Raw genomic sequence first — 12,488 nt, forward strand, 5'->3', positions numbered from 1 at the left:
CCGCTCTCGCTCCCTTGGACGTATCCTGTTTTGGAGAACCACATATATCTCTGTGTTGAATTCTTTACTGTTTAAACTCTTATATTATGCGTGTGTGTGACGATCCTAACAAATACAAATAGTGCAAGATTTAAAATTCATGAAAAAAGGAATTGTTTTTACCACTTGATTAGCAAAACTATGATATAAAACTCATACTACAATAATGAAGCAAAACTTATTCTGCATTATATGCTTGATATGAGATTAAATTATATACAACGTCGGTGTAAATTTTTTCCCCCCCTTCAAATCAATTAGATTGTGCCATATCATCAAAACAGTGGTTCCAACTAGTAGCACATGGCGATGAGGCGCAATTCAATTGCTTTGGAGGAAACTTTTTATATTTAATCTCATAGTCCAAATTCAAAGCACAACTCTTTCCCAAATGATTGAATCTTGTTTGGGCTTTATCAAAACGCGTCATTGGCCGTCATTTTCCCAAAAAAGAAATTAAATTCCATTTGCTTGGAATACTTCGGGTTAACAATCATAGCCCACTAGTCCAGTATTTTTCCAAACCATGGACTTGGGCCTCAAACTGGCAGTTTTCATGTCTAGCCCAATAGGCCTACACCCAGACCAACTGGCCCAAATCTTCTCAAAAACTATGGCCCATGGAGCCCAAAATCAAAGGCAGTAGTTTTGCTTAGTACTATAATTTCTTTTGGGAAAATTTAGAAATTCCCCCAACCTTTACTCTGAATTTCAATTAGACTTTAAAACTTTCAAAAAAATTAATTTTACTCCCAACGTTATCTTCCGTAAATCAAAACGACCCCTTCCGTTCAAATGACTAGCGGATTTCGTTAAAGGCTCTGTTAAATAGCATCCCGATCGAATTTTGATGATCCGAGCCAATCAATATGTTCAGAACGTGATTTTAAAAGTACCCGTAAGAAATCAGAAAAAAAACTGGGAATGACTTGATTTGAGCAGTTTTTTATTAAATATTTGATAAAAAATTATTTGGATGAAGCCCTTTTCGATATTTTTTTTTGCTGATTACCCGCTGTTACCTTTAAAATCGCGTTCTGAACACATTGAACGGCTTGGATCATTGAAATTCGATCGGAAAATGAGAGGTGTAGATTGATCTGGATTTTGTTCAAGTCAAGGCGTTCGGATTTTGCTTCGGTCTGCACCTCTTCTTTTTCGATCGAATTTCAATGATCCGAGCCGTTAAATATGTTCAGAATATGATTTTTAAGGTTTCCACAAGAAATCAAAAAAAAAAAATAACCGGAAAGGATTTCATTTGAACAGTTTTTTATTGAACTGTTCAATAAAAAAATTGCTCAAATCAAGCCCTTTCCGGTCTTTTTTTTCCCTAATTTCTTTGGGGTACCCTTAAAATCACGTTTTGAACACATTGAGCGGCTTGAATCATTGAAATTCTATCGGAAAGGGGGAGGTGCGTACCGAAGCAAAATCCGGACGCCCTAACTTGAACAAAATCCGGATCAGTCAGCACCTCATCTTTTCCGATCAAATTTCGATGTTTCAAAAAAAACTGTTCGGATGAAGCCTTTTCCGGTCCTTTTTTTTTGCCAATTTTTTACGGGTATTCTTAAAATCAAGTTCAGATCATATTGAGCGGCTCAGATCAACGAAATTCGATCGCGATGCTATTTAACAGGGCCATTGACGAAATTCGTTAGTCATTTGGATGGAAAGGGGCGTTTTGATTAATGGAACATAACGTTGGGAGTAAAATTGATTTTTTTGAAAGTTTGGAAGTCTAAGGCCCCGTTCTGCAACGGAAAAAAAATTCTTATTTTTTAAAAAGGCAATTTCAAGCTCAAAAATTATGGATTTATTAAAATTTAAAAATATACAATATGGATCTTATTTGAAAGATCTCATCGAGACCTTTTATATGATGCAAAAAAAATTAAAAATTTATTTTTTATTTATATTATTTTCAAATTTAAAAATATAAAATAAGCTGCTTATGTTTGAAGAAGGTTTTTGGAACGGGACTTAATTGAAATTTACAGTAAAGATTGGGGGTTATTTTAAATTTTTCCCATTTCTTTTTCTCGTTTTTTAACAATTTCTTCTCAAAAACCTGAATTTGCAGTCGAAGGTCCATCTGCGGTGAGAGAGACGACCGAGAGAGAGAGAGAGAGAGAGAGAGAGAGAGAGGCAAATCAGGCGAGAACTAAATCACGAGACAAAGAAGCATTCGCCGGTGAAGATGGGGCAATTGGTTATTCCGATTGAAGTAAATTACAGAATCAAAGCATAAACCATTCACTCGCAGACCAAGACAAGTACTCCTATAATATACATACGTACGGTGAGCAAACATACCGGGGGAAGACGACGGAAACGGGTCGGCTACCTTCTGATGGATCCGAACATGGATCTGCTGCAGGAATCGGGCTGGGAGGAACTCAGAAAGGAGGCTCGCAAGATCGAGAGCGATCTCGACGTCAAGCTCTCCTCTTACGCTAAGCTCGGGGCTAGGTTCACCCAAGGCGGTCAGACACTTACTCTCTCTCTCTCTCTCTCTCTCTCTCTGTATAATTTTATACGTATATGCTCGCTAGATTAGATCTTCCTGTGGTGTACGAATTATGGCACTAAACCTATAATCAAGATGCAATTGGCATTCACATTGCGGTGATTATGGTACATCTTACGCGTATAGTTTTATTTTGGTATACAGTTTCGGGTACTAAGCCTATAATTGAAATGTATTTTCGGTTCACATTGCCTTGTCTTGTAGATCTTAGTCGCCGGGGGACCCTGCGTATAGATTTGAAGTTTTGTGATTTGTGTAATTTCCTTTATAATACAATTTCATATGCTACAAATCACATCTCTACGGCGAGAATTAGAAACCATTGAAATTAGTAGTATCTCCTTTGAGTTAAGAACTCGAGGTTAGCGGGGCTGATCAATCCGCAGAAGCAGATAGCAGGTTGCAATGAGACTTTGCGTTTCCTCTGCTACATTCAATAGTTGATGTACACTTTGAGTTGCCTTATGACCATTTTCTAGATTGGGAATGAGTTGCTACTGTAGTACGTACAATGATCCTACAACAAAACAAAAATGGATAACTCGGCGCCTGCACATTGATATAGCCTCGACGACATATTACTGAGTTGCTAACCGTTCTCCTTATAATGTACTGCAAAGTTTAGGATATGGAGAGCTGGAGGTACGATTGTTTGGAAATATGGATCATTGGCCAAAGAGGAAGTTTGAACCACTTGAGAAAAGATGATATTAGTATTTTGAAAACTGAATAATTTTTGTTGCTTGAAAGGAGCAAAAGAGTAATTGCAACCAAACAATGTCATGAAATGCATATATGTATGTCTCCAATAGTGGAATGTTCATGATGATGATAATTGATAAGTAGTTGATTAGGAGAACTGCTATGTCACAACAGGGTATTTTATGACCTCATGTTTCATTTTTCGTATTTCATGTCCGGACTCCGGACAAAGATATTATAGTTCTCCATTTTCTTTCGCTAACCGGGTGTCTAGGCCAGTGATTCTCCATTATGAATTGCCCAAGGTTCGTACTTCTCCATTTTGCAATCAGACCCGAAAGAGAAATCAATCAACAGGCAGTGGACTTGAGCTCGATAATGACTATATAAGCTATTCTGATGTTAGTATTAAATATGGATGAAATCCTGTAGTGGACCTTTGGTTTCCTTGGACCGCAATAATTCTTTGTCTGATTGAATTATCTTATTTCCTTGATACTCGCCATATATATCTCTCTGTTTCTTTTAGTGGATTTTTTTAGTTTTTGTTATGCTAATGCAATGCTATAAATCCATGAGACACTTCTTTTCAAAGGATGAACTACTGCTTGGTGGACAACCCTCCAAAGAACTCCCCATGCTCGGGCCAAAGCCAAACTCTTTGATCTGTATTCTCAACAATTTGTAACATGGATTATGCAACCCAAGTAATGTAGAATGATGTGAATTTGATAACCTGGTTTACCCACGTGTTATGTTGTCCAGTAGATGTAAGCATACTTTGTAGTTTGTAGTTTGCCAAAAAATATCGTGTGTGCTGCCTTCTATTCAACTCACGAATGCCGATACTGGATAAGCATATTCACAACTGCAAGTAAATTTGACTCTCCATTTAGCAATTATGAAATAGCCCATCGATTTGGATGATGGGTAGTTTTGCTTCGGTGTCTAACTTTCTGATGATCGAATGCGTGTTAGGTTACGTGGATAGTGGGTCACCCACTGTTGGATCCAGCAGGTCATGGAAGTCCATGGAAATGGAAATCCAATCCTTGCTTGAGAAATTAGTAGATATCAATGACGCTATGAGTCGATGTGCTGCATCTGCTGCTCCTACTACATCCGTCACCCAAAAGCTTGCGAGGCATAGAGACATACTTCACGAGTGTACTCAGGTTTCTTCTTGTTCCACCTAATCCTTTTTCAATAGTATGTCTCATGCTGATGTTAGTACATATCAAAATTCTCTAGTGAGGAATGTTATAAACATTTATCTACATGTAAGGGGGTTCAAGTTGTGAAACACGGAAGCTATTTATTTTGAACTTCTTGTGGAATTTTCCTCCAACAGCTACTTATTTGTAAATTGTAATGTGAAATTATCGCGGAATACAAGTCCATTTTGCATCTATTGTCAGGATTTGCTGAAGCCATTGTATGTATCTTACAAATTAGCAGTTCACTAACTTCATTCATTTCTTTGCCGCTATTAAAGAAGACGACCATCTGTCGTGAGTTATAGATTTCTGAGCTGATCAAGTATTTCCTCTCACTCACTTGGTACTGTATGATGTGTACGTACAGAATCTCCACCAAAATCCTGAATAGTTTGATTCCCATTTACCTATTAAATAAATTGAAATCTTAGTAATGAGCTAACTAAACAATTCGATGCTAGCAATGTTGTGGTTAAAGGATCTACCACATATTGCATGGAAACTATTGTTTAGATGATACCTGGCTTCTTGATTGGATTTAGCGTTCTCCTTAAATGGAACATCGTAAATGCTTATACTGCGATCTTTCAATTCCTCACGAAAAATAAGAATCATATTCTTCTCCTATGCTACTGGGTTGGCTTGTTGGACTGAAAACTTGGACCTTCAATTGGTTCATTTTTGATATCGGATCTCCTATAGGAGAATAGGAAATACTGTTGGAATACTTAGGAAATACTGTTGGAAGTATTCCAAAATGGCCAAACCTTGACCTAAATTACAGCCGAGTTGGTTCCAAAGATTCACCCGTCATCCCCAACTTCGATCAAACATGTCCAGGACCTGTATAATTGGGCAGTTGCTCTAGTGACCTGCTTTTTGATTTTAATAGCTTGAAAACAGTTATTTATTTGGCCATTCTACCTGGCACTAGATCCATCTTAACACAAGCCGTTCTAGCCATACCTGCCCACGTATTTTCCTGACTGAGCAGTCTGGACCTTTGTCTTTCATGAAATTTTGCTCCCAATTCTATTTTTAAATAATCTCCTGACATTAAGGAAAGAAAGTGGGATGGCTTGTAGCTAGTTGGAGTAAATAACTGGGCATAAAACACAAGCTGGTACAATGTTTCTTGCCTTGGTCTTCATTATTGGTCTCAGGTCATAATTGAAAATACCTGGTATTGGTCTCTATTAAGAGGGTGCTTGAGGGGGTAAGACCGGAGACAAACTTAATCTCTGGTCCTAGTTGCCAAAACTGACTCTTTCAGATTCAAATCTGTTTTCTCACTATTTGTAGCCCAAACTTTTAGTATTTTACCAGTTTCAGTGGACATAAGTAGGGCTATTCACATTATTGCTTTCGCTTGTGGCTTGGCCATTTGCTTGGGGGGGGTGGTGGAATTCTGGTTAGAAGTATGTGATTTGTCGCCTTAAGGAGTGAATAGTAGCATCAGCAATACATTGGCTGTTTCACTGAGGGGAACTAGGGTTACATTTTATTTGCTGAACAGAAAGGAAGCTTATTTGCCGCATTGTTTTTGAGTTTGGGAAGCATATCTCTGGTTTATGTCCATAATATGCCAATGGATTTGATGAGCTTTACTTCCTCATTAATTGTCACTATTGAGGTTTAGAATATTTGTTTCTCTGGATTCGACACTGTGTCGTAGCCCCCATTATGTTTGGTGTATGAATCTGAATGTTTTGTTTCTGTTAGCTTGAAGTAAGAGTCTGACAAAATGTTTAGTGTTTTTGCTTTTGTAGACCCAGAATAGGAGAAGGACATGCCGTATAGTTCCTCTATAAGAGGGCTCACGTTATATATTGACTGACACATTTTCCCCAGTTACACGGACTTAAAAATGTGTGTAGTATCTTTTATCAATTACTCATCACTTGGGTAAACATATGCGTCCAACCTGTCTAGTTTGATTATACCACCAGGAAGCATTTCTAGTAGTTGAGTTTAATATGAAAAAATGCATAAGAATAGTAGTTTAGCCCTAAAATGCACCATATTAGCTTGTGGCATTCTTTCCCTAAAATCAAAAAGTGAAGAAATATGAATATCTAGGCGTGGCTAGGAATTAGAAGGATCCGATACTGAGATATTGAGATACATACGTATACTTGACTCCAATGCCCGAGCCGGCGAGGCCCATTTAATGTAACCTCTTATAGTAAAGTTCGATCCCTGGTTTGGATCTTTTATTACTTTCTCTTGCTGCATTTATACTCCTCATGTATGAATATCATAGACCTTTCATTTACCTGTTTCTATAGTGTAACTCAATAGTTCTATCTCAGCGCAATTTCTAGGAAAGATTTGCACTTGTGCTTATTGGACAAATTCTATTGTAATTCCTGTGTCATCGATTTGGACCTTTTATAATTGTTGTAGTCGACGCTCTCCCCTTGGATTAGGAGTTGCTTTATGCCTATGTGCTTCTTTCAGGAGTTTAGACGAATAAGGGGAAACATAAATTCAATGAAAGAACATGCGGAGCTTCTCAGTTCTGTAAGAGATGATATCAGCGAGTACAAGGTGAGGAAGATTGAAATAGAAGTAAAAACATCCAATTTTTTACTCCGCTGTTTTCTTAGAACTATAGATAATAATACCTACTGTAATGCAGGCCTCTGGGAGTAAGTCACCAAGAATGCATTTGTTACGGGAGAGAGCTGCCATACATGGGAGCATATCTCATGTAAGACTTCACTGCTATTGAATGTCTCATATGCCTTCTTACTATATGCTGAGTGGCTCTGTTCATGCTCCACATTTTTAAGTTCCCAAATCATATCATAACCAAACCAAACTGAACCAAGCCTCATGGCCCAAGCTGTTCTTCCCTTAAAACGAGTTAGACGGAGACTAGTTAGCTGTTCTTCCCTCATGGCCCAAGCTGTTCTTACTATATTATTTTTTTTCTGGAAAAGAATTCAACAGCGTTTCAGTAAAGGACTCATTCATGTGGTTTCTGATGGAACATGTTGTAAGCATCATGTAAGTGAATCAGGACTGGATTTTTGGCATCATATCTCTTGCTCGTTCCAATTTAATCACCATAGAAAAATGATAAAAGGAGAGAAAAAAAAGCTTTAACAGTAAATTGCCCTCTATGCTTTCCTTTATTGCAGGGTTATAGACTTATAGTATTACTATCAGTTAACTTCTTTACTGTATGATCTTTTCTTATTGTATTTCATGACCTTGTTTGGTAAACTGTTTTGCAGATAGATGATGTTATTAGTCAGGCTCAATCGACAAGGGCAGCTTTAGGGTCACAAAGGGCTTTTTTCGGTGACGTTCAGGGGAAAGTGAAACTCCTAAGTGACAAGTTCCCCATCATTCGTGGCTTACTTGGTACTTTCTTGAAACTATTTTTTGTGCTTATTTTGCTGCCTCTGAAATGCCTTCTCTCTCTCTCTCTCTCTCTCTCTCTCTCTCTCTCTCTCTCTCTCTCTCTCTCTCTCTCTCTCTCTCTCTCTCTCATCTTGTTGATAATCCTTTCAGGTTCCATCAGAAGAAAGAAATCAAGAGACACTCTCATCCTTTCTGCTGTCATCGCTGCTTGTACGTTGTTTCTTATTATCTATTGGTTTTCAAAGTAACCAGTAAAGATGTGAGTGGATGTTACAGGGGAAAAGAATGAAAAATGAAAAATACGGTGATTTTGTTAAAGGACTTTGCATATGTAATTTGTTAGAATGGAATAAATTTCACTGTTTAAAAGCTGATGGCAACATTTTTGTGGTTGCCATATTCTGACAATCTGATCAAGCTGCTTCAAAAGCCGCTTCTCTCTCCCTAATGTCTGTCCAACTATCCGTATCCAGTTGCATAGAGAAATTTAGGGATAGAAGAGCGTGATATTGCCCCGTAAAATGTCGGAGAGTTGAAATTACGGTTCGTTGTTTGGTAGTTGTCCAGATACATGTGATTGCTTAGTACTGTTCTGTTTGGTGGGCTCTCACTTGTTATGCCTCCATTCATGTCTTCATGTCGCTGTGGTCCAAAAAGCTTTGCTTTGTGTTACCCCAAGAATGACTTCACTCTTCAGGAAGTTTTGGCCCATGTTGGCTTTTCTTTTCCCATTCTAGAAGCACGACCAGACAGCAGGTTGCTACAGAATTACATGATGAAATAGACTTTTTCTACTTGATCGATCTTAAGGCCGTGTTTGGTTTTTCGACATTATGATAAAGGGAGGGTAAATTATTCAAGGGAATTTTAGCTTCTTGGTGCAAAATATGTGAATAAGTTAATGTATACAAACTGTGAAACTATGGCCATTGCCAGTTTATTTTCAGAGAATTTGAAAGAGAAAAACAAAGACAGAGATGAGTATGGCTAAAATTGCCAGGTTAACATCGCACCAAACGTGACTCTATCCCCTTTCGTATATGTGAACTAGCTATAGTTTCTGGACTGAGTTATACGGTCTAAGGTCTTGAATCGTCCAGCTCATGGAAATGGGGAATTATAGCTGTAAAATCGTAGCTAAGGTCTAAGGTCATGAGTTATACGGTCTAAGGTCTTGACCAAACTTTTGCGGTCTATTAAATCGTCTCGACGAGAAAAATTGAAAAAGTAAATTTTTTTTATTTTTACCCAAGTATTTGAAAAATAGCCACTCTTTAGCGAAAAATGTCATTTTTTTGCTAAAAAGTGGTTATTTCTTAAAATACTTGGGTAAAAGTGCAAAAATTTTACTTTTCCGATTCTTCTCGTCGAGACGAATCAATAACCCACAAAAGTTTGGCGCAAAATTAACAAATGCGAAAAAAATTTAAATAAGGACAAAACTCACATGTTTAAATTAAGTTCAAGAGAACAGAGCCTCTGGTAAAGTTCCATGAGTAGTAAAGTTCCCTCACATCCTTGGGATAAAAATTTGAGTGAGGCTAAAGAGGAGTAAATGTTTTGCAAAAATATACTACTACAGTAGTAATCTTTGGCGCACGTACCTTGTAAACCTGATCAAGTAAGGTGATCGGCATGTCCTTTGAGGGGGGTAAAAGGTGCTTTTTATGACATAGGGAAAACCAAGCCTAACTCAATGCTACTTTCCCAAACCCCATTTGAAGTCTGCATTGATTGGAAAAAGAAATAGTAAAGCAAAGTACGAGGGCATTGTACATTACCTTAGCTGATTTTACTTCCATGTACTTCCTCTTTATTGCGGGTGTTTCATTGTACTCCCTTCCTCTGTTCCTGATTAAGTGTCCAGCACGATTTTGCGTGTCGTTTTCTGACTTTGGGTTGATGCACAACACCGTGGTGCGCACCTCTAAGCCGTCGGATTGTGCATCCGAGCTCGGATCTCATCTCGGCAACTAACGATCGAGAGCTATTCATTGCCGATATGAGATCCGAGCCGTCGGATGCACGATCTGACGGCTCGGAGATGTGCAACCACTGCACACCACCATCTCCCAATTGGCCGTTTTCAATAATTTATATCTTTTGACATATATTAGTTTTATGTTTTTAAAATTATTAACTTATAAAAATAATTGAAATCTATCAAATAAGATTAATATTGCATATTTTTAACAATATACATTATAATATATATGCAATTAAAAATGATACGCAAAAATGTAATGGACATTTAAAAAATAAAGAGGGTGGGGGGGAGGGAGTACTCTTGGGTGCTTTGTGTAAAAACAAACAAGAGATAGGTTTCTTTTCTTTTCTTTTTTCAACGGTCACGGGCGTCCGAGTCAATTTCTGCGCAATTCAATTAATAGCCTTTCTGGTCCGATTAAAGGCACCATCCATGCAGACCATGCCCGGACTAGAGAGAATTTTATTTTGCGATTTAACTTGAAGAATCGAACCCTATTAATTATGTAGAGAGCAAATCCACGAACCAATCGAATTAGCCCTCGGAAAGGAAGGGAGGTTCCTTACTTTTTGCAGTTTGCATGCTTTTGCAACTATGCCCCGCAGGGTGCAAGGGTAGGCCCAGACCAGGCGGCATTACTGAATGGAGGTATCAATAACTTCTTTTAGCAGGATCCGGGGATGCATTACAGAAGCTCCCTGTAGAGCGTTCTGTAGGATGCATCCAGATTATTCATCTCGGTAATTAATAGTTCGAATTGAAAACAAATTCTTCCACGAAAGAGTTAGGAAAGATTTAACTTTTTTATGCAAAAATTTATTTTGTCCAGGAGCAATGAACTAGTCAGATTTGACCATTTATTGCTCTGAACATGCAGTAAATCTAACTCGATCAAACGTTTGCTGATATCCGATGAATTTAACCTTTTTGGATGGGCAATTTGTACATTAGGATTTACAAAATGAACGATTCAAATTTCAAGGGTGCTCGATAGGTTATGTGCACCTCGACTAATCTCTGTGAAGTTAATCTCACCATCGACAACTAGCAGAGGACTCACTTAAATTTGGGACAAAGTCTGGTATGGACTCGCCCCATAAGAATTGATAACACGTGAAAAGTTTCCAATTAACCCTTAAAAGTTGTTAATTACAATAGATCACATAACATTATGCCACAGTTCATTTACTATGTTGAGTCGTTGACTCACTTGAGTACAAATTGTCCTCAGACCAATATGTCTGTAGATATACAGAATGACCCACCGACAAAATTGTGTATAACTTTGTGGGCATACGAGGCTGGGAATAGGGTAACATAAATAATGAGTTAAATGTGTTGCATGTCGGATAAATCAGGTCTCGTTCTGTTAAGATTTTTATTTTTTACTTTACGAGACAGATCATTATTTCACAATAGAATACTTAGAATTCAAAAAAATAAGTACTTATTTTAATTGGTAGAACACACTTAATGGACTAAAGGGTTAATCAGTCTCCATATCAAAGGAAAGCTTCTTACGTATGTGGACAAGATAAGCAAATAACTCTTTCGAGGTTTTATTATTTTTCTCAGCGAGACTATGCATGTGGTTGTTGTAAGTGAGATTTGAACCTCAGTCAAGTGCAAGTGAGGGTACTAACACAATTGAAATGCTAGCTTTTTTTTAAGGCCAACCTTTGATCCATTTAATCCTTTTTTTTCCCCTCAACATGATCCTTTTAATTTTTGTATTACATACTCAAAGACTAATGAATTCCCATTATCCGTTCCTTTTTTTTTTGCTAATAAAAGGAGATGAAAAAATAATTTGCATTAATTTCTAGAAGTCAAAATTTTCTACTAGTTACTTCAAAGTTCAAACTATCGCGTTAATATCTTGGATTTGAAGGTAGGAGGAGATTATTATTTTCAACTAGGGAAAATAAGTACTTATTTTTTGAATTAAAAGTGATGTACTGTGAGAGAATGATCAGTCTCGTAAAACGGAAAATAATATATAGAAGATGTGAATTTTTTTGAGTTAGGCCTTGTTCTGCTAAAGTTCATAATAATGTCATGTGTGACAGACGGGCATTAATAGTCCGATATGCTCTCCTCTTCTTCCTTGATTCTTTTTTTTTCCTTGAATCTAACCAATCCATCCCATGCACTAGAAATTGGATCTGAACTGTTGATATTGTAGAATTAATTTGACGAGTATTACATCCATACCAAAATTCAAGTTGATCAAAAATGGAAACCTCATGGTCGAATCAAATTTATTATAAAGTAAATTATCAAATTTAAATTTATCATTCAATTTAACAAGAATTAGATCATTGAGTTATTAATGTTTGATCGAGTTAATTTTTTTTACAGAAACGCTCTATTTTATGGTTAATACACTATGAACAATAGAATGTGTATCCGCACATGACTTAAACCAAGGGGGTCAAAGTAGACTTTGCCCAAGTAATATAGAAGTTGAGTAAATTATATTCATGCCCCTTGGGATTTATCCTTGTTTCTATAGGAGTCTGCCTGCTACAAGCATACTCCCAACCCTTCTTTGCTAATTAAAGAAAGTACTTAATTAGCGTTCACATTTCCTCATAACATGGTGAATTGGGCTCTGCAATATGCAAAAGTGGTCTTT

At 37.3% G+C, this 12,488-nt stretch overlaps 1 protein-coding gene across 1 annotated transcript; it reads left to right on the forward strand.

Moving 5' to 3' along the window:
- Nucleotides 1-2,097: 2,097 nt before the first annotated feature.
- On the forward strand, nucleotides 2,098-8,271 carry LOC131333591 (Golgi SNAP receptor complex member 1-2). Its single transcript, XM_058368191.1, has 6 exons — nucleotides 2,098-2,528; nucleotides 4,253-4,449; nucleotides 6,952-7,041; nucleotides 7,133-7,204; nucleotides 7,734-7,863; nucleotides 8,014-8,271. Exons 1-6 carry the CDS (start codon nucleotides 2,396-2,398, stop codon nucleotides 8,109-8,111), a joined length of 720 nt encoding a protein of 239 aa, XP_058224174.1. The 5' UTR covers nucleotides 2,098-2,395; the 3' UTR covers nucleotides 8,112-8,271.
- Nucleotides 8,272-12,488: the final 4,217 nt, after the last annotated feature.

This window comes from Rhododendron vialii, chromosome 7a (assembly GCF_030253575.1).
Source record: "Rhododendron vialii isolate Sample 1 chromosome 7a, ASM3025357v1".
Lineage (NCBI taxonomy): Eukaryota > Viridiplantae > Streptophyta > Magnoliopsida > Ericales > Ericaceae > Rhododendron > Rhododendron vialii.